The 22,634-nt window shown below is 38.2% G+C and overlaps 1 protein-coding gene and 1 non-coding gene across 3 annotated transcripts in view; both read left to right on the top strand.

Annotated features, from left to right (window-relative positions):
- SPG11 (SPG11 vesicle trafficking associated, spatacsin) overlaps positions 1–22,634 on the top strand; it is an 82,088-nt gene that overhangs the window by 599 nt on the left and 58,855 nt on the right. Inside the window, exons 2-8 of one of the 2 annotated variants that reach the window (XM_039250081.1) lie at positions 2,344–2,528; positions 3,954–4,178; positions 5,615–5,816; positions 12,096–12,233; positions 12,432–12,880; positions 13,910–14,055; positions 22,366–22,498. In XM_039250081.1, the coding sequence (XP_039106012.1) occupies positions 2,344–2,528; positions 3,954–4,178; positions 5,615–5,816; positions 12,096–12,233; positions 12,432–12,880; positions 13,910–14,055; positions 22,366–22,498 (1,478 nt within the window). Of the gene's footprint in view, positions 1–2,343; positions 2,529–3,953; positions 4,179–5,614; positions 5,817–12,095; positions 12,234–12,431; positions 12,881–13,909; positions 14,056–22,365; positions 22,499–22,634 lie in introns of those variants that run through there. The other variant, XM_039250082.1, reaches the window with a different exon arrangement.
- Positions 10,288–10,383, top strand: LOC120243844. Its single transcript, XR_005531405.1, has one exon. It is a non-coding gene; the product is annotated as a small nucleolar RNA SNORD88 (small nucleolar RNA).

The raw sequence follows: 22,634 nt of genomic DNA, 5'->3' as shown, positions 1-22,634 counted from the left end.
CCCCCAGTTAAATCCCTAGCTGGGGGATCATCTCTAATTTGAATCATCCTGATACCTTTTTCTTGTGCCTGAAACAGCGACTTCTTCACACATGCCCCACCCCCGCCTGCCTTCTTCAAGGATAGAGGCACGTTTGCCCGCTCATTTATTCACTCAACAAATATTTATTACACGCTTACTGTAATAACGTAGGAGCAGTGCCCCAAAAGTTGAAGACAGCTCTTACATGTAAAGCTTGCGTGATTTGGGAAGACCGAAAAAAAACAACCAGTTATGATCCTGTATTAACTTTCCACTTCTGTAACTCTCCATCCAGGTGTTAGAGTTTATGTCATTAAGTTTGAGACTCATTAAGTCTGAGCTTTTGAGGTCTTTTCCCCGCCCCGCTTAAGTTTTATTTAGGTAATCTCTACATCCAACATGGGGCTGGAACTCACAACCCCAACGTCGAGAATCGCAGGCTTTTCTGACTAAACCAGGCACTCCTGGGCTTTTTTTTTTTTTTTTTTTTAACAAATGGTTTATTGTCAAATTAGTTTCCACATAACACTCAGGGCTCATCCCCACAAGTGCCCTCCTCCATGCCCATCCCCCCCTCCCCCCCACATCCATCCGTCCTCAGTTTTTGTCAGCATTCAAGAGTCTCTCATGGTTTGCCTCTCTCCCTTTCCCCCACCATTTCCGCCCTTCTTCTCCCCCTTGTTACTCCTGGGCTCTTTTTAATAACATTTTGGAAAGGATCTCCTCTAGAAAACTTTATGTAGTCAAGCGGTGTCTTGTCTTGGAATCTCCAGGTTCTGTAACTGCCTGACAGAGATTTGTTTGTTAAATAAGCAAGTGTTTTAATCTGTTTGGTGTTTGTGTTCTTGACTCGTGATATCTAGTTGCTAGAAAGAACAATTTCTCCATAACGGAATTTAGTTTATTCAACTGTGTTAAGTACTTACGGACACAGTCCTGTAAAGAAAGGAATGAGAGAAAAGTAGAACTCTTTAGATGTTTGAAACTTAACAGCAGATAAGACATGTAAGCATGAAATGAGGGCACTTATAAACTGTATGAAATTATTAGAGGGGAGGAGGATTAAGAATTTTTAAATTTTAATTGGATCTTAATTCAAGTACTGCATAGGGTAAAAATAAGGACAAATCTATTGTATTCAGGGCTTATGTCAAAGTATATATGACCCTTATGACCCTTTTATATATTTTGAAATCACTGTACATTCTATAGTTATTTTTATTGAACATTTCTTTTCATGTGAAAGGATAGCCCATATGCTACTGATGTTAATGGTGTCCCTGTATTCTGCCTTTTAAAGAGATCTTAATTTGTTTAATCTTTTCCGTATTCAACATTCCTATTGTTTTCCAGATATTCAGTGTAAACAGTTAGGAATTGAGTGTTCTTGAAAAATCATCAGCCTAGCTATAAAGATAGAAATATAAAATGTGTCAATCTTTTAATAAGGGAAAAAAATCAAATCTTGATTTTTTTAAAGATATAAAATTTAACTACTTCTGTAGAAAACTTTTTTTTTTTTTTTTTTTTTTAAAGATAAAGCCTTATCAGCATGGTAGCCTCCTGTTATTCCATTGTATTGTTTTCAGAATTGGGTCCTTTTATTTTTTTAATTTAATTTGAAGCTGTAGCATCATTCATTAGTCTCTTTCCACCACTATGCTGCTTTAAAAATTTTTTAACTGTGCTGTCTAGCATGGTAGCCATTATTAGCTACATGGTGATGTAATGAATTTTAAATATTTCCTCAGTTGCACTATTCACATTTCAAGTGTTTAGTAGCCACATGTGGTTATTGGCTACTGTATTGGCCAGTGCAGATATATAGTTCGGACCAACAGAATGGAAAGGTATGTTGGTCAGAGCTGTTCTATATTCCATCTTGGAGTCTTCATAGTCTTGAAATACTAACAGTCAATTTTTAAAAATCACTGAAAACATTTAGGTTAGCAAAACCTACTTTGTTCATTGTGAGCACTGCCTCTTATAAATAATAAACATATTTGGTTGTTGAAACTTACCCTTATGACTCTCCCTTTAAACATTTCATCAGATAGGATTTAGGAAGAAGGAATAAAAGAATTTGTCATTTGTTACTACTCCCCTTTCACCACCCACTTGTATATTATTGGCCTGAAGGGGCTCAGGTGGAAAAGGGGCAAAGTCCCAGAGCAATTTATATTCCCTTAAAGCAGGTGTAGGATTAATGTTACTACCACATGAAGTAAAGAATTGTTCTTTACCCATTCTGCCTTTCTACCCTCACCATTGTGGATAAATATTGTGGATAATAGGATATACTAATCTATGCTTTTTCCTTAGCTTTGTATGGGACGAGTCTCATAACAGCAGCTCACCAACAGGCAAGCCCAAACTGCTTGCTCTTAGTGAGAATTATGAACTGTTTATCTATGAATTTAATTTGAAAGATGGAAGATGCGATGCAACCATTTTGTATAGCTGTAGTGAGGAGACATTGCAGAAGCTCACTGAAGATCAAAATATCGGTAAGTATTTACAGGTGGTCTTTTAGCATGTTGACAGTCTGTGACATCACTCTGAAGTCTTATGTATTCCAGGAAAAGTTCTTATAGAGATGAAGCTGGGGAGGGAGATTTGCCTTGTTCAGTACAGTAGCCACTAGCCACATGAGGCTTTTGAGCATTCGAAGTGTGGTTAATGTGAATTAAGATGTCCTCTAAGTGTTAAATATGTACCAGTTTTTGAATACTTAGTATAAAGTAAAATATTCATAGTTTTTTGTATTCATTATATGTTGAAATGCTATTTTGGATATTATGGGGTAAATGATATATAAAAATAAGTTTCACCTGTTTCTTTTCTCAGTGTAGCTACTAGAAAATTTAAAATTCCATGTGCAGTTCACATTCGTGGCTGACCTATTTCTATTGAATAGTGCTAGCTAGACTGGTTACCCAGCTGTTTACTATATTCCATCCTGAAGGCTGCAGAGAGCAAAAATTGAAACATTCAGGCTTTATTTTTTTAATGTTTTTTATTTATTTCTGAGAGAGCATGAGCAGGGGAGGGTCAGAGAGAGAGGGAGACACAGAATCCGAAACAAACTTCAGGCTCTGAGCTAGCTCTTAGCACAGAGGCCGACGCGGGGCTCTAACCCACAAACCGTGAGATCATGACCTGAGTCAAAGTCGGAATGAGCCACCAGGCTCCCCAAAACATTCGGGCTTTATATTTAAGGTAGTAGCGTACTCGACATGCTTGATTTTAAGGTTTCTTCTTTTTCTTTCTTTTCTTTTTCTTTTTTCTTTTTAAGTAATCTCTACACCCAAGGTGGGGCTTGAACTTCCATCCCAAGAGTCTCATGCTCTAATAGCTGAGCCAGCCAGGTGCTCCCCAGTCTTTAAAAAAAAAAAAGTCTGAGGGGCACCTGGGTGGCTCAGTCGGTTAAACATCCGACTTCAGCTCAGGTCATGATCTCACGGTTCTTGGGTTCGAGCCCCACCTTGGGCTCTGTGGTGACAGCTAGCTCAGAGCCTGGAGCCTGTCTTCAGATTCTGTATCTCCCTCTCTCTCTGACCCTCCACTGCTCATACTGTCTCTCTCTCTGTCTCTCTCAGAAATAAATACAACATTTAAAAAATATACTTAAAAAAAAGTAATTTTTCTTGTGAGCTTCCCAGGATCAGTAGGGTTTTTATTTTTAATTTTCTTGTGTGCTGTCAGACTTGGACCATAAACAGAAGGAACAGACATTGTAGACTAGTCATCCATCCCCTTACCTACCTACCAGTAACCACTTGCTTAGGTGGGTTTGAATAATAACTGCCTAGAGTCGGACTAAGTGCTGTTTCTTCTTTGTTTTACCTGTTTATGATATGTTCGCAAAATCAAAATTGCCAACTGTAAAGTTGTGACCAGTGAGTTTGAAATACTATGCTTTTGTTTCCTAGGTATTTCCATATCATCTTTGAAAATTCTGTCATTTCACGATAACACATCCCTATTGCTCATCAACAAATGTATCGTCCTACACATTATATTTCCTGAAAGAGATGCTGAGGTTGGCGTCCGCAACTGTTTTACATTGCCCTTGCCTGCACAGGCAGTGGACAGGATTACTGACACGCAGCTCTGCAGAGGAATTCTCTTTGTTCTGAGTAGTTTAGGCTGGATCTGTATCCTTGGCAGTAAAGGTGTGAATATGCAGGGGAGGAGAATGAATGCCTTAAAGGCTCATCCTTTAATGATGAGGCTTTTTAGGCTTGTAGTTTTAGGGACTGGCATATAAGTAGAATGGTTAGATTTCTGGTAAAACTTTTCAGGGAAAAAGATCTTTATGAACTTAAAATACTCAACTATATTTTGTATTCCATTCAAATATTTTTTAGTGTATACATTTTTCCCATAGTCATAATCTTCCAACTTAATTGTGTTCTTTTTAAATTATATGTGCTCTGTATTACCCATTTATTCAAAACATGCTTATGAAATCTATACTATGTGCTTGTTCCAGAAAGGATTTAGAGGGCTGCTTATGATGTGATACATACATTTTCATGTATGACTATAATCCACTTATTATCATCTCTAATGACTCCATCATCTTAGTGAATCGTATGGTTTGCTTAACTTCTTTTAATTTGGTTTTGAAAATACTACAGTTTTTGTTTCCAGCAGATCCATAGATCAGATCATCAGCAAAATTGTTTCAAAGACTTGAAAAATGACCCCTTATATGATTTTGGAACTTTTATTTCTGAATTAAAGGGATGGTTTGTCTATTTTAGATCTAAACTAGGCTTTATTAAAATTTCTCTTGTAAAAATGTCATAAAATATTGCATTAACTTCATCTTTGTTGCCAGGTTATGGAATGGTGCTATCTAGCCTGGTAGGCACTAGGTTTATATGGCTTTTGTGCACTTGAAATTGGCTAGTGTGATTGAGAAACAGAATTCTTAATTTTACTTAATCATTTTAAATTTGAAAGCTGATACTTAATTCAGTTATTGGAGAACTTTTAAGTATATTTAAGTTCTAAAATGTGAATTTTACAAAGCTTAAATACAGATCAGGTATTTCCAATGGAAATGTAATGTCTAAACTGTGATTTGCTGTAAGTGTAAAATACCAGATTTTGAATACTGACATGAAAAAACGGTTGTAAAATATCTCAACTTTTTATATCAATTACATGTTAAGATGGTAATATTTGGGATATATTGGGTTAAGTAAAATGTATTACTAACATTAGGTTCACTGGTTTCTTTTTACTTATTAGGACTATTAGAAAATTTGCAAGGACAAATATGGCTCACCTTATATTTCTCTTGGAAAGCACTGTTGTAGAACAGTAGTGGAAAATATTAGCCTGGCACAGAGTGGATTTTCAGCAAGTAATGCTGAATGAACTCTCTATCAGGTTGTTTATTGGGCCACCAACTTCATAGGCAGCTGGTTACTGTGTTGAGGGCTGCCTCAAGTGTCCACTAGTTTTTTTGTTACTGTTACCTCAAGGTTGCAGCAATGAAGTCTGTAAGCTCCATCCCATCTTGTATTTTAAGTGGTAGGGCATACTTAAGACTGGCATTTTCTTTAACTCTAACTCAAAGACATTTTTGATACTGTGAATGGTAGACATGTAGCTCATGTGGATTTAGCACTTCACCAAGAAGATACGTGTGATGAGCAGCAACAGGAGCCAGCCAAGATTTCTTCCTTTACTTCACTGAAAGTGTCTATGGACCTAGATGTTGTAGTGATTGTCAGCTCCTCCAACTCTGCAATTGCTCTTAACTTAAATTTGTATTTCAGGTATGTAAATTACTGCCATCTATAAGTTGAAGTAAATAATTAAAGCCATAAGAGGTTAAAAAGTACTTGTTAGGGGGCACCTGGGTGACTTAGATGAGCATTGGACTTTTGATTTCAACTCAGGCCACGATCCCAGGGTCGTGGGCTCAAGCCCCATGTCGGCTCCACACTGAGCTTGGAGCCTGCTTGAGGTTCTCTCTCTCCCTCTGTTTCTCTCCCCCTCCCCCACTCACTCTCTCTCTAAAATAAAATAACATAAGAACATTTAATTTAAAAAATGTACTGGTTAGATTTTTCCCCCACTGAGAGAGTAAGTGGGAGAGGGGCAGAGGGAGGAGGAGAATCTCAAGCAGGCTCCATGCTCAGGGCGGAGCCTGCTTCAGGGATTGATCTCAGGAGAGTTGAGATCATAATCTGAGTGGAAATCAAGAGTTGGACGCTTAACTAACTGAGCCACCCAGGTGCCCCTCGTTAGCTTTTAAAAACAGTTTAATTTCTCTATTCAGCTAGATCATGTTCTAGCAACTACATAGTGAGGTCATTACTGTAAAATTGTGCAAATGATCATTGGCTACCTTTATATCAAAGTTTTGATTTGATTAAATATGTTATTTCATATGGCTTATATGGTGTAAGTTAAAAAGTAATTAAGCAGAGTTTTAAAAGTAATGAAGCTGCATAATGTATAATAGCACAGTTGACTATTAGACATTATTTATTCCTTGCCCTACATTAGAGTAGAAGAAAAATAGGATTTACCTTGTGTCAGAATTGTTTCTTACCTGGCTCAGGGTCCTGGCAGCCTTGGGGATTACTTGCCTCTTAAAGGACTTTGATGAGATATTTTAAGGTATCTTTTTCCAGCTGAGTATTTCCTCAGCTGTTTCTTTTGAAGGACCCATACCAGTTACTGTCCAAATATATTAGTAAAAGTTGAGTGTTTACTAGTGTTGCTTTTTAATTTAGATATTCTAGTTTCTTCTGATTTTATAATGTTTGAGAGAGGTATGATGTGAGAGGCATATGTAAACACCCCAAGCTGTGCGTTGCAACTTATCTAAAAGTAGGTTAGTCCATGTTTATGACTTGCCGTATTCAGGGCCATTCAAAACCATTACAATTTTTGTTCCTAACTTAATATGAATGAGATAAACAAATCCTTGAGTAATTGGGAATGCACTTTGATGGGTTTTATTGCCTATTGTTGGATTACAAGAAAGGATAAATCCATTTTCACATACTTACCAAACATCTTCCCTCTGTGATTTATTTCTTTTGTTTTAAATGGCCTTGGTCTTTAAAAAAAAACAAACCAACCTTTGAACAAGGTTGATTTGCACATTCTCAGATCATATGCTTGTTTAGCAGTAAGCCATTTTTACTGACTAAAACATACCCTTTGTATGTAGAGTTACTTTCTAATCTACCTTGGAAAATAATTTGATAGATGAAGAGGGAGGAAAGCCTACTCAGGCTGGTCCTTGAGTATGGGGTTCCATTTCTGTGTATGTTTTTTGTTTTGCTTTAAGTTTATTTAGAGAGAGCACAAGTAGGGAAGGTAGAGAGGAGAGAGAGAATCCTAAGCAGGTTCTACACAGTCAGCTCAGTCAGTCCCACAAACTGTGAGATCAAGACCTGAGGGAAAATCAAGAATCAGTCGTTTAACCAACTGAGCCACCCGGGCGCCCCCCTGTGGATGTTTTGTTAACACTTCAAGAGAACTCTGAAGGCTGTGCCATGCACATCGTTTCAACAAATTACATTGAACTCAGCTGTTACATCAGCCTAAAAATAACTGGTGGTCTCTTTCCAGTAAATTTAGGGAATCTGTCCTGCCCAGATAAATGATCTCTATTAATTATTGGCATGAATGCCCTTTAATTAGTTTAATTTTTGGAGTTGACAGTATTTTTTTTTAATTTTTAAAAAATTTTATTGGGGTGCCTGGGTGGCTTAGTCGGTTGAGCGTCCGACTTTCGCTCAGGTCATGATCTCGCGGTTCGTGGGTTCGAGCCCCGCGTCGGGCTCTGTGCTGACGGCCAGCTCAGAGCCTGGAGCCTGTTTCAGTCTGTGACTCCCTCTCTCTTTGACCCTCCCCTGCTCACGCTGTCTCTCTCTCTCTCTCTCTCCTAGAAATAAATACAAATATTTAAAAAAAAATTATTAAAAATTTTATTACCTTTTTTAACATTTATTTTTGAGAGAGAGAGAGAGTGCACGAGCAAGCAGGGGGAGGGGCAGAGAGAGACAGAATTTGAAGCAGGCTCCAGGCTGTGAGCTGTCAGGACAGGGCCCGATGCAGGGCTTGAACTCACAAGCCCTGAAATCATGGTCTGAGCCAAAGTCCAACACTTAACTAACTGAACCACCCAGGCATCCCTAAAATTTTTTTTTAATTTTTATGATATTTTTTAAAAAAGAGAACGCAAGCAGGAGAGAGGCAGAGAGAGAGAGGGAGACAGGATCCAAAGCCGGCTCAGCCTTGACAGCAAAGAGCCAGATGCAGAGCTTGAACTTACCATCAGTGAGATCATGATATGACCCCAAATCAGACGCTTAACTGACTGAGCCATCCAGGCACCCCTGCATATTTTATTTTCTAACGTGTGCTCTGAGATTTATTTTTTTTTTTTAAGTTTATTTAGGGGCGCCTGGGTGGCTCAGTCAGTTAAGCATCGGACTTTGGCTCAGGTCATGATCTCACGGTTCGTGGGTTCAAGCCCCGCCTCGGGCTCTGTGCTGACAGCTAGCTCAAAGCCTGAAGTCTGTTTCGGATTCTGTGTCTCCCTCTCTCTCTGCCCCTCCCCTGCTCACACTGTCTCTCTCTCTCTCTCAGAAATAAATAAAAAACATGAAAAAAATAACTTTATTTTGAGAGAGAGAGAGTGTGACTGGGGGAGGGGCAGAGAGAGAGGGAGAAAGAATGCCAAGCAGGCTCCATGCTGTCAGCTCAGAGCCTGTCTTGGGGCTCGATTTCACAACTGTGAGGTCATGACCTGAGCTGATCTCAAGAGTCAGATACTTAACTGAGCCACCTAGGTGCCCCTGAGCTCTGAAATTTAATAGTGTTTTTATCTTTCCTGGCTCCTAGTTCTAGCTCTTCTTTCCCCCGATACAGAATGTCAGTTTCTCCTTTTCGTTTTGTCTTTTGAGACACACCTCCCTCATGAAGCCTTTGCTTACTAAAACCCCATCTACTTGTAATTTTATATTTTATAACTTTCTCCTCTTTGGACTTGTATAGCACTTTTGCTTTGAACTAGTTTAGCACTTGATGATATAGTCTTGTATTCTCTAATTTTTGCATGTATCCTATAAAGTTTGTGAGCTCCTTGGGAACCCAGACTCAGGGTCTGTTCTTTCAGTTCATTGTCAGTGATTTTTCTTCCAATTTACCTTAGCTGTCCACTCCCATACTCCTGTCTTGGCTTTGCCATTGTTGAAACTGTTCCTCCCTCAAGTCACTCTCCTGCACATCTCACTCTCTGACTGCAGCTTCCCTAATTTTCTGTGACACTTACTCAAGGACTCCCACTTTGTCGTCTGACCTCATTGGAATTTCCAGTCATTTGACTTTTCACTCTCCAGCCCCTGCCTGTCTTTACTCCCACTCCTCTCCCTTCTCAGCATAGATTCCGTGACTCATCATTTCAATCACGTTTTTCTGTCTGTGCCCTAAACTCTTGCTCCTGACCTATTGTAGCACTTGGTCTGACAGTCTTTTTTGTTACTCTGCTTTCTCTGTCCCTGTACCCAAGCAACCAGGCACTTGTGAGAAAATCACAAAGGAAGATCAATACCACTATGAGTTTGTATTTGCTACTTTCAACTAGTCTCTCAGTATTGTCTGAAAATTTTACAGTGATTTTTTTCATGAGCCCATTTTTTATAACTGTTTCTAAGCCTCCATTTTCCCCAAACCTCTGCTCATCTCTTTATCCCCAAATCTTCTTGGGTGACTTTGCCTCCTACTGTATAGTGGAAGTAGAATCTGCCTAATGAGAGCTCCCTCGGTTTCTCACATTAAGTTACAAACCCACTTTCCTGTACTTATTTCCTCATCTTCCCTCCTATTAAAATAGATTCCTCTCCTTCCATGAAGGCCTCTGTGCTCCAGATCCTATTTTTTCCCTCCTCCTAAGCAGTCATTTTCCATTTTCTTTCTTTTTTACATCTCCAACCTCTTCTCTTTTTTTTAGTTTATTATTTATTTTTAAAGAAGAATTTTTTTTTTTTTTTTTTTTGACAGAGAGAGAGAACTAGGGAGGGGCAGAGAGGGGGAGACACAGAATCAGAAGCAGGCTCCAGGCTCTGGGCTGTCAGCTCAGAGCCCGACACAGGGCTCGAACTCCCAAACTGTGAGATAATGACCTGAGCTGAAGTCGGACGCTTAGCTGACTGAGACACCCAGGCACCCCATAGTTTATTTTTTGAGAGAGAGAGCATGAGCAGAGGAGGAACAAAGAGAGAAAGTCCCCCATGATGTCCAGCACTGGGCTCTGACCTCCCTTGAGGACATGGTGCCCCCCCCCCGAGACCTTTGACACCCAGGGGGTCTGAGGGGCCCCCACACTGGGGACGGAGGGCTGGGGAAAAAAAAAAGAAAAAATCTGAAGTGCGCAGCACTGCCAGCGCAGAGCCCAATGTGGGGCTCGAACCCATGAACCGTTAGATCATGACCTGGAGCTGAAATCAAGAGTCAGATGCTTAACTGATGAACCACCCAGGCGCCGCTCCAAAATTTTTTAAGTGTTAGATCCATATCTAGTTAATCACCAGGTCCTAATCATTCTATCTCCTAAGTGTTTGTTGAATCTGTCTACTTCTCTTAACTCCTCTGTTACTATTCTCACTCATATCATTGTCATCACCTGCCATGACTAAGGTAAGATAATGGTTTGTAATTGGTCTCCCCATGTCTGCTCTTACCCCATCAACTTCATGCTCTCTAAAGTAGCCAGAGGGATGTTATTAAAATGCATATCTTATCAGAGAAACAGCCAGATATTAACATCTGGGGACAAGGTATCCACCTTTCGTTTTAGGGGATGAGGAACTGCCTTCTCCATGCATCATCTTTTCTCCCTGTCCCTCGCCTTTTCTAGGTTTTTAAAAATATCACATCCTTGATACGTGTATGTTAATGTTACCTTCAAATTGTTGAAAGGTTAGTAGTAATATAAGTGCTCGAGGTTTAAGTGCCTCTTTATCCCCCAGCTACTCTTCTGTATGTGATCATATTGCTTTGCTTATTCAAAGCCCTTATTTAGCTGCTTTACCCCACAAAATAAAACTAAAAATCCCTAATAGCCCATAGAGCCCTGCACCACTGTCTCCTGCCAACCTCTCCTGCCTCATCTCAGGCCACCTTACTTCTCATTCATTCTCATGTGCTTTCACCACCTTCACCTTTTTTTGTTTCTCAGAACACAAAGGAAAACCCTCTTTCTACGTTTACTCTTCCACCTACACCTGCACTTATGTTTTATCTTTCTAGTTCTTACACAGTCCCCTGATCTCAGCCTAAATCTTACTTTGTGGTGACAGTATTATGAACGGTTAAGAGCCTGAGCTTTATGGTCACGTTGACCTGGTTATAGCTCCACTGTTCCTCTGCGCCTTTGTTTCCATATCTATAAAATGGGGGTATGTTTACCTTGTAGGGTTGTTGAAAGACTTAGTTTATATAAAGTTGTAGGGCACCTTCATGGCTGAAGGGTTTGACCCCTGTGTTGGGCTCTGTTCTGACAGCTCAGAACCTGGAGCCTGCTTTGGATTCTGTGTCTCCTTCTCTCTCTGCCCCTCCCCCTCTCATGTTCTCTCTCTCTCTCTCTCTCTCTCTCAAAAATAAATAAACACTAGAAAATTTTTAAGTTTTAATCACAACATCTGTATTACCATAGACAATAAGTGTCCTTATTTCTTTATAAAGCTTACTGCCCATAAGTATCAAAATCTTTTAATTGAGATATAATTGGCATACAACATTATATTAGTTTTAGGTGTAAAACACGATTCAATATATGTATATATTGTGGAATAAACACCACAATAAATCGAGTTAACTTCCATTACCACACATGGTTACAAATGGGTCAGATTCTTAAGGGCTAACTTTATCATCCTGCTATAAGCAATGGAGAGAAGGAGTCTTGTTCAAAAAGCTTACTGTCTATACTCTTCCCTCTGTGACACCCCTTCCCCCAAATTTTTAACAGTAGTGACACAGATTTGGATTCAATCATCATTGTTGACCATGGCTATCATTTTGAAATGTAGGCAACACCCAGGACACCTACTATGTGAAAGAACTCTAGAAGACATGCCTGTTGAAGGCCCTAAGGGGATAGATGAAGATGATCCTGTTAATTCTGACTACAACATGAAACTGACCAAGTTTTCCTTCCAAGTTGATAGGTACAGAACTTCCCTCTTGGATTTACTTTATTAGTTCCTTTTTTTTGGGGGGGAGGGGTCATACTCTGTACCTTTTTACTAAAGGGCATTCCAGAAATATACGCTTTTTTTTTTTTTTTTAATGCATCTTCCTCCTGATACAGTGTTGTATGTAGTGCCTTTCTCTATAACAGGTGTGAGTTCTACCCTATCTTCCAGGTCTTGGAAAGCCCAGCTATCATCATTGAATGAAGCAATAAAGAGTTCTAACCTGGTGGTTTCTTACTGTGCTCCGTGGTTCCAGAATATTTTGCATTTGGAGTCCTCTGAATCTGGTAACCACAGTACTAGGATGCCAGGCTGGGCCTTCATTCCACAAGACACAATGCACAACCAGTATAATTTTCCACAGAAAGATCATGCCAAGACCAGGGATCCAGGAAGATCATGGAAAATAATGCACATTCATGAGCAAGAGGAATCTATTGAGCTTAAATGTATGTCTGTGACAGGATTCAGTGCACTGTTTATTTGGGCAGTGGAAAGGATGGGCTGCACCATTGTACTTTGGGATTTGGAGACCCAGGGCCTGCAGTGCTTTTCCCTTGGCAAAAAGTGTATTCCTATAGACAATAGTGGAGACCAGCAACTCTGCCTTGTTTTGACAGGTGAGAATAACTCGTGTGAGGTTGAAACCCATTGCTGAGAGGTGTGCTTTCTTAGCATATTTTACTTCTGCTCTGGTGATGTTAGTGCCTACATTCTTCTCTAAGTGGTAATCTTTCATTGGGGAAATTTGGTTTTACTTGTGGTACTGTTGTTTCATCTATTTGATTTTTAATTAAGGTTATTTTTGCTCCGCTAAACGCTCTGACACTAAAGTCAAAGGAAGTGAAAGAGTAGTAAAGGTTGGTTTTAACCCAGGGAGTCTCTACTTGTCTGTGCAAGTGACACTAGTAAGTTGGCTGCTTGTGGGCCATGTGTGCACTGCAGATTTATTCTGTTTGGCTTGCGCTCTCTAGGCTTTTTAACAAAGACTTTATTTATTACAAACATGTAAAATTAGAGGATTTCTAGCTGTTATTGAAAAATTATTAGATCTGGTGACACTAGGCCCACATTCCTGCGTAGTAATTTATGGGTTGGAGCTAAATTTCAGTTCTCTTAGATGAACTGCTTTCTTGTTAGTTTTTTCTGGCACTTGTCTCACCACCTGTTTGATATTTCTCACTCAGCAGTTATGATGTAACCTCCCACAAAGCTATTGAGTGATGTGATTGAACTATGTATGTCTTCTTTAATACCTTAGATTTGGAAATCCTTTATTTCTGTGTGTCAAGAGCATGCTATTGGTTTTACCTTAGTGAATCAGAAATGTGACATCTCTGTAAATAGTTAAAAATTCCAGGCATTGATTGTGGGGATAATATAAAGGAGAAACGTGAGATTGAGTACTATTTCACAGCGTTGTTCTTCCTAGAATTTGCCCTGTGGTCCATCGTTTAAAAAATAAAACTCTTCTTTAAAAACATTAAAAAATCATGATGCATTAACTATGGCCATAGTAGTACCTGGTGCCCAATACATATATTTGTAATTATAGCAGTGAAGTATTGTTTAATTAGAAATTAATGCATGTCATAAACCTAAAGCCTAAATCCTCATAATTTATTTAAAGTAACTTATTTTTCCTGCAGAAAATGGACTGTCTCTGATTTTGTTTGGATTGACTCAGGAGGAGTTTTTAAATAGACTAATGATCCATGGAAGTGCCAGCACCGTGGACTCTCTTTGCCATCTGAATGGTTGGGGGAGATGCTCAATCCCCATCCATGCACTGGAGGTAACAGTGTGAAATGTCCACATGACTTTGCTTGATGGTTTTCTGCCATACACTCTTACTTGACTGAAGTTTGGGAGAATTCCTTTAACCTAGCAACAAAAAGAGCTATAGTCTTTACCCAACCATTTGCTTAGTTCTGGTTATTTCAACACATGAATTCTGCTTATGAGTTTACCTTTATTGGCCTTAAAAGATATAAAATTAAACACTAAAAAAGTTGCAAGAAAGGAGGCAACAATAAGATGATAAGACTAAATGAAGTAGAAGCAAGCTATGGAAATCATAAACAAGAGTGACCTTTATTTCTACTTTATGGTCCCTACTCTTCTTAAAAAAAAATTTTTTTTATACATTTGTTTATTATTGAAAGAGACAGAGTGAGAATGGGGGAGGGGCAGAGAGAGAGAGAGAAGGAAATGCAGAATCCAAAGCAGACCCCAGGCTCTGAGCAAGCTGGCAGCACAGAGCCCGATGCGGGGCTCAAACCCACGAACTGTCAGATCATGACCTGAGCTGAAGTCAGGTGCTCAACTGACTGAGCCACCCAGGCGCCTCTGGTCCCTACTCTTCTAATCCAGCTATGGAAGCAACATAAACTGAAAAATTTGTATAACATTTTATAGTTCACACTTTTTTATATGCATTATCTAGTTTTGTCTTAAAATAACCACATGAGATGGTTTGAATAGTTTTTTTTTTTTAAGTTTATTATTATTTATTTTGGGGGGGTAGAGAGAGGGAGAGGCCAAGGCCAGAGGAGGGGTGGCGGTGGGGGGGGCGCGGGGAGGAAAGGAGAGAATCCTAAGTGGTTCTGCACTGTAAGTATGGAGCCCAGCGTGGGGCTTGAACTCACAAACCACCAGATCATGACCTGAACCAAAATCAGAGAGTCAGAGGCTAAACCGACTGAGCCACCCAGGTGCCCCTGGATAATTTTTATTCATTTCATTTTACAGATGAAAAACCTTGGGCCCGGAATGGTTGAGTGAGTGGCCCTATAGCAATACTGATAAGAACTGGAACTAGAATCAAAGGCAGGGTACTTTACTGTAGATCATTCAGCCCCTGAAGGTTAATAATGTTATATGTGTTTGTATTTTTAATGACAGCTTTATTAAAATGTAATGCACATACCATAAAATTTGCCCATCTAAAGAATACAGTCCACTGATTTTTAGTGTATTCAGGGTTGTACAACTGTCACCACTAATTCCAGAACATCTTCACTACTCCAAAAATTCTGGACATTTCCTATAAATAGAAGTATAAAACATGTAGCCTTTTATGACTGGCTTCTTTCACATAGCATATTTTCAAGGGTCATTGATGTTGTAGCATGTATCGGTATCCTTTTTTGTATAGCTGAATAATATTCCATTATATGATTGTACCCCATTTTGTTCATTCATCAGTTGATATAGATTGGGTTATTTCCACTTTTTAGCTATTGTAAGTAATCCTGTGAACAGTGGTGTACAAGTTTTGTATCATGTGTTTTTTTTTAATGTTTTTTTTTTATTCCTGAGTGGGGGGAGGCAGGCAGTGTGAGCGGGGAGGGTCAGAGAGAGAGGGAGACACAGAATCCGAAGCAGGCTCCAGGCTCTGAGCTGTCAGCACAGAGCCCGACGCGGGGCTTGAACCCACGAACCGTGAGATCATGACCTGAGCCAAAGTCAGACGCTTAACCGACTGAGCCACCCAGGCACCCCTTGTATCATGTGTTTTCATTTCTCTTGGGTATACACCTAGCAGTGGAATTACTGGGTCGCTTAATGTTTTGAACCACAGAACTGTTTTTCACAGCAGCTGCACTGTTTTACGTTCCCACCACAGTGTCTGAAGAGGGTTGCAAGGGCTCCACATCCTCACCAACACTTGTTATTCTCCACCTTTTTATTATAACCATCCTGGTAGCTGTGAAGTCAAAATTAAGTCATTGTATTTTTTTTTTTAAAGGTAAACTCTGTGCTCAGTGTGAGGCTTGAATCCATGACCCCAAAATTGAGAGTCACATACTCTACCTACTGAGTCAGCCAGAGACCCCTCATTGTGGTTTTTATTTGCATTTTCCCAATGTCTAATGATGTTGAACATGTTTTCATGTGCCTGTTGTCCATTTGTATATGTCTTTGGAGAAATGTCTATTTAAATCTTTGTCCATTTTTAATTTCTAAATTTTTTGTTTCCATCATTGTGTCTAAGAGTTCTTTATATATTCTGGGTACTAGAATCTGATGACGTTCAAATATTTTCTCCCATTCTCTGGGTTATCTTTTCACCTTCTCGATGATGTCCTTTGAAATACAAAGGTTTTTAATTTTGATACAATTTACTTTTTTTTAAATCTCCAGTGCTTTTGCTTCATATCTAAGAAACCATTGCCTAAACTGAGGTGATAGAGCTTTACAAGAGTTTTATAGTTTTGAGCTTTTACATTTAGGTCTGTGATTCATTTTGATTAATTTGTGTACATGGTATTAGCAAGAGATTCAATTTCATTCTTTTGCATGTGGATACTCATTTCTTCCAGCACCATTTATTGAAGAACTTGCTTTTATGCACTACAAAATATCATTGAGAAAATTTGAGAAGTAGAGAAAAAAAGGAAAATTTGTCACCTATAAATCTGTTACCCAGAAGTCATTGTACTTACTTTCTTATGGTTGTTTTTCTTAAATATTAATGTTAGCAATGTGTAATTAATCTTCTTATCAGTCCTATAGGTAATACTGTTATTAACCCCATTTTATTCATGAGGGAGCACAGGTTAAGAAATCTAATTCGGATATACATGAATAGTGTATTCTGATATTACATGAATGGTGGTAGTTAGCCAGGATTTGAACCCAGGCAGTGTGACTGCAGAGCCTCTGTCCTTACATAGTGTTCATGCCTGTGTGTGACTTTAATTAGGATTGCATGGTATATGAGAGATACAACTATCACCACAGAAATATAGACAGTTATAAGAGAATATTATGAAAGATCATATGCCAACAAATTGGGCAATCTGGAAGAAATGGGTAAATTCCTAGAAACATCTAAAAAAGGATTCCATGGTAAATGGAGCATTGTTTTGGCCTTAGTCTCCCCTTTATACAAATGGGTAAGTATATATCGTATTAGTGAAAACAACAATAATAAATATCTTGTACCTACTGTCCCAGCAAGAGCTAGATTAACATTCTTGAATGTGTGCCCCTCTCTATCTCTTCTCTTACATCACTCAGTGTCAGAGTTAACTACCATTCTGAAAATTTTAACTATGCCCTTGCTTTGCTTTATTTTACTCCCTTTAAATATATCTTCAAATAAGGCTATTTAGTTTTGGCTTTGGTTGAATTTTGCATATAATGGTATCATTGTATATATTTTGGGGGAACTTTTTTTTTTAACACTAAACATATTTTGTGATTCATCCAGTGTTAATGTGTATAACTGTAATTTATTCAGTTTCACTTCCATATAGGATCCCATCGTATGAATATATCTTTACTTATCCACCTTCAGGTTTTTTCCGGTTGTTTGCTATTATGAACAATGTCACTAAGCAGTACACATCTACTGTAGCACACATGCAAGAGTTTCTCTGTGGTGGTAGTAGAAATGCTGGGTCATGGGACATGTGCGTTAACTTTACTAAATAATGCTCTAGTTTTCCAAAGTTGGTTTTTCAGTTTATGTTCTCACCAGCAATGTATGTTAGTTCTCATTATGTCTTTTCCAACCCTTAGCATATCCAGATTTTTAAAAATTTTGCCTACCTGATATTACAGTGTTTTAGTTTACATTTCTCTGATGATTGGGGTTGATATATGTATTTGGATTTCTTTTGTAAAGTGACTGTTCAAGTCTTTTTCCTGTTCTCCCTTGGGGCGTTTGTCTTTTTCTTACTGGTTTGTAGTTTGTATGTTGAATGTATTCTAGATATGAATCTTTTTTTTCTAAGCGGGATGAATATATTCTAATGTGTGGCTTGGCTTATTTTCTTTGTGGGGTCTTTAATTTTTATGTAGTTCTAAATTTTAGTGTAGTTTCTTTAATCAGTCATTTTCCTTTTTGCATGTAATTTGTGACTTCTCCTGTCCTGAAGTCTCCTGTCCTTTGTATTTTTTCCTAAGTGTCAAAATTATGATTTTTACATTTAGGTCTTTTATCATATGGAACTTCTATTACTCATGGTGTGAGGTGGGGACCTATTCCTACACTCTGTGTATTGATAACCATTTGTCTCAGGACCATTTTTTTCTAAACTCCTCCCTTTTACCACTACCAAAATCTCTGTGTGTCAGGTTTCCATATATGTATGAATTTGTTTCTGGGCTTTATTCCATTGGTTTTTGCCTATCCTGGGTCAATTCTACCCAGTCTTAATTATAAATCCCTCAATTATTTTTTTCAGGAATGTCTTCATTATTCTCTCTCCGTTAACCCTCTTCCATCTGTTAGGATCAGTTTATCAAGTTTCATGAAAAACTGTTAAGATTTTTATTAGAATTATGTTAAATCTATATATCAAGTTGGGAAAAATTGACATCTTTAGGACATTTAATATTCCTATCCATAAACATAGTCTCTTTCCCCATTTTTTTCATGTCTTCATTAATGTCTTTCAATGAAGCACTACCATTTTTACAATTTTTCCATTAAGAGCTTGACAGCCTTTGTTAGCTTTATTTTTGGTTTAGATATGTGTTTATATTTAAATATATGTGCATATATATGTAAATACTGTATGTTTAAATGTATATATTTATATATTTTTAAACTATATTATATATTGATAATGTAAATGGTATGTTTTTAAGTTATATTTTGTTTGTTACCAGTATAAAGAAATACATTTAGCTTTTATATATTAATTTTTCTTAATTTCTGTACCTTTTATGTTACTTCGAGAAAACCAACACATTTCCAATTTCCATGACTTACAAGAAGTAGATGAGAGTATAGAGATTTTTATAATTTTCATTAATAGTGTTTTTTCAACTTTTTATTTAAATCATTTTATTTATATGTTAACATATATAGTAAACATGTATAGCAAACATGTATAGTAAAAAGTATAGTAAAATTGGTTTCAGGTATAGAATTTAGTGATCCATCATTTACATATACCACCTGGTGCTCATCCCAGCAAGTGCCCTCCTTAATACCCATCACCTATTTAGCCCATTTCCCACCCACATCTCTCCATCAGCCCTCAGTTTGTGCTCTCTCATAAGAGTCTCTTGTGGTTTGCTTCCCTCTCCCTTCCTCTATGTTAATGAATCCTACATATGAGTGAAAGCATATGGTATTTGTCTTTCTCTGACTTATTTCACTTAGCATATTACATTCTGGCTCCATCCACATAGTTGCAAATGGCAAAATTTCATTCTTTTTGATGGCTGAGTAATATTCCAACTTGTGTGTGTGTGTATACACCATTTTCTTTATCCATTCGTCCATTTACCCGTCTCTCTGCCCCACCCCTACTTGCACTCTGTCTCTGTCTTTGAGGATTGAATAAACGTTAAAAAAAAAAAAAAGAAAGAAAAGAAAACCTTTATAAGATGAACTTCTCTCTTATCAATGAAGTGTTTTTTTTTTTTTTTTTAAGTTTATTTTAAGAGAGACCCAGACAGCGTGAGTTGGGGGGTGCAGAAAGAGAGAGAGACAGAGAATCTCTGCATTAATAGTGCGGAGCCAGATGCAGGGCTTGAATCCATCAAACCTTGAGAACATGACCTGAGCCAAAACCAAGAGTTTGACACTTCACTGATGAAGCCATCCAGGAACCCCAGGGTTTGTTTTACTCATGAATGGGTATTGAAATTTTATTGAATACTTGTTCTCAATCTTGATATAACCATAGGAATCCACCACTTTCATTTACTGTAATAAACTACATAAATCAACTTTGTTTTTATTGTGAAATATAACATGTATAAAAAAGTATACAGAATACATACACGGTTGAACAAATAATTACAAAGCAGAAAGTCTTGTAACCAGCACCAAGGTTACAGACCAGGACTAGCATTCTAGAAACTCCTGTGACCTCTAGTAGTTTGGATATTAAATATTCAGTTTATGTTCTTTTTAAAAAAAATTTTTTTAGAATTTATTATTGAGAAACAGAGACAGAACATGAGCATGGGAGGGGCAGAGAGATGGGGAGACAGAGAATCTGAAGCAGGCTCCAGGCTCTGAGTTGTCAGCACAGAGCACGATGCAGGGCTCAAACCCATGAGCGGTGAGATCACGAACTGAGCCAAGGTCAGAGGCTCAACCAACTGAGCTACCCAGGCGCTCCTAGTTTATGTTCTTATAGAGGATATTCTGGGAAATGTACATATTTATATGATCAAAACCAAAGTTAATAACTTTACCCTTCTGGATAATACAAGACCATTGAATGCTTTAACTTTGTTTACTTTTTCCCTACTCAAGTTACTGTTTTATTTATTTAAGCCAAAGTAGACATCATTATTATGTATTTAGGTTCATTTCTTTTCTTTAAAATTTTTTTTATTAATTTTGAGAGAGAGGCAGAGCATGAGAGGGGGAGGAGCAGAGAGAGGGAGACAGAGAATCTGAAACAGTCTCCAGGCTCAGAGCTGTCAGCACAGAGCCTGATGTGGGGCTCAAGCTCATGAACCATGTGATCATAACCTGAGCCAAAGTCAGAGACTTAACTGAGTCACCAAGGTGTCCCTCAAGCTTCTCTTTATACACAGATATATTTCCTTTGCTCTTCATTTCCTCTCCCATTATGGGCCTTCCCTCTACTTAGAGTGTATCATTTAGAATCTCTTTTAGTGAGAATCTGACTGGTGCTGAAGCCTCAGTTTTTATCTAATAACATCTGTTTTGCTGTCATTTTTGGAAGATATTTTTGGGAGGTGTGGAATTATAGGTAGGCATTTTTCTTTAAGAACATTCATGATCACTTTCGCCTATATTCTGGATTCCATTGTCATTGAGACAATGACAGAATCAGAAACTCTGGGGGCAGGGCTTAGCAATTTACATTTTAACAAACTTTCTCCGGGTAATTCTTAGTTAGGCACAGTGCTTTAGGGTAAGAGTGGCAAACTTTTTCTTCAAAGAGCCAGATAGTAAGTATTTTAGGGTTTTCTGGTAGGATTCTGTTGCAACTACTCAGAGGTGCCATTTGTAGCCATTGACACTATGTAAATGAATGAGTGAATGGGTGTGGCTATGTTCCCACAAAACTTTCGTTACAAAAATAGGCAAGGGCTGAATTTGGTTGGTTGGTCTTAGTTTTCCAATCCCTGCTTTAAGCCATTAGAAATTTGCAGAATTGGGGTCCCTGGGTGGCTTAGTCAGTTAAGTGACTTTGGCTCAGGTCATGATCTCACAGTTTGTGAGTTCAAGCCCCATGTCGGGCTCTGTGCTGACAGCTGACAGTCTAGAGCCTGCTTCGGATTCTGTGTCCCTCTCTCTTTCTCTGTCTCTCCTGCGCTTGTGCTCACTTTCTCAAAAATAAACATTGAAAAAAAAAAAGAAATCTGCAGAATCTTTCAGACAACAGTTGGTTTTAGAGTATTTACTTTTCTGGATTTGTCTTTCTCCTCATTGTTAATCCTGGGAAGATTTTTTGTTTGCAGTTCAACTGTGCATTTAAAGGTGTGTGTTTTAATCTGTGATTTTTAAGTATGCTGTGTGGAAAGCTTCCTTAATATGCCTCATCAGAAATCAGAGTCTGTTTTTATTTTTTTATTAAAAAATGTTTTTTTTTTATTTTAGAGAGCATGAGTGGGAGAGAGGGGCAAAAGAAAAGGGAAAGAGAGAGAGAGAATCTTAAGCAGTTTCCATACTCAGCACAGAGCCGGACATGGGGCTTGATCCCACCACCCTGGGATCATGGCCTGAGCTGAAATCAAGAGTTGAACGCTCAACCAACTGAGCCATCCAGGCACCCTGGGAGTCTGTTTTTAGCCTGCTTTTTCAGTAAACTTCATATCATATTAACGTTTTAATTCAAATGGACTATATTAACTGTAATAATAGTTCCCAAGAACCTGGCTTTGAATGGTATTAGAGTTACAGATGGTAGAGCTGGAAGTGTTTTCTAACCTAACCTCCTGTTTCTACTGAAGCAGAAATCAATGCTCAGAAAAGTCAGAGACTTGCACAGATTGCATAGTCATTGTCAGAGTCCTCACCAGAACCTCACCGCTGCAAGACAGATAGCCTTGTGTCTCCTGCAGTCTAAGTATGTTAAGTTATAAAGTTTAGAAAAAAGTCTATATCCTTAACTTTTTCCTATTGTAATTTTTCTCTGATTTTCTCCTGTTTCAGGCTGGGATAGAAAATCGTCAGCTGGACACAGTAGATTTCTTTTTGAAGAGCAAAGAAAATCTTTTGAATCCATCCTCAAAATCTTCTGTACCTGATCAGCTTGATCATTTTTCATCTCATTTATATTTAAAAAGTAAGTAGAAAAAGCTTCTGCACTTGTATTTATCATTTTACCTTTTTAGTTACTTTCAAATTATTGTGCTTTCTAGTGACTGACTGACTTGCTAAAACTCAACCATGACGTTTTATGCATTTTGTGGAATCTTGAG

This window comes from Hyaena hyaena, unplaced genomic scaffold (genome assembly GCF_003009895.1).
Source record: "Hyaena hyaena isolate Hyena2069 unplaced genomic scaffold, ASM300989v1 scaffold_361, whole genome shotgun sequence".
NCBI lineage: Eukaryota > Metazoa > Chordata > Mammalia > Carnivora > Hyaenidae > Hyaena > Hyaena hyaena.
Note: the sequence above shows the minus strand (reverse complement) of the source record. Positions and strands in the feature narration are given on the sequence as shown.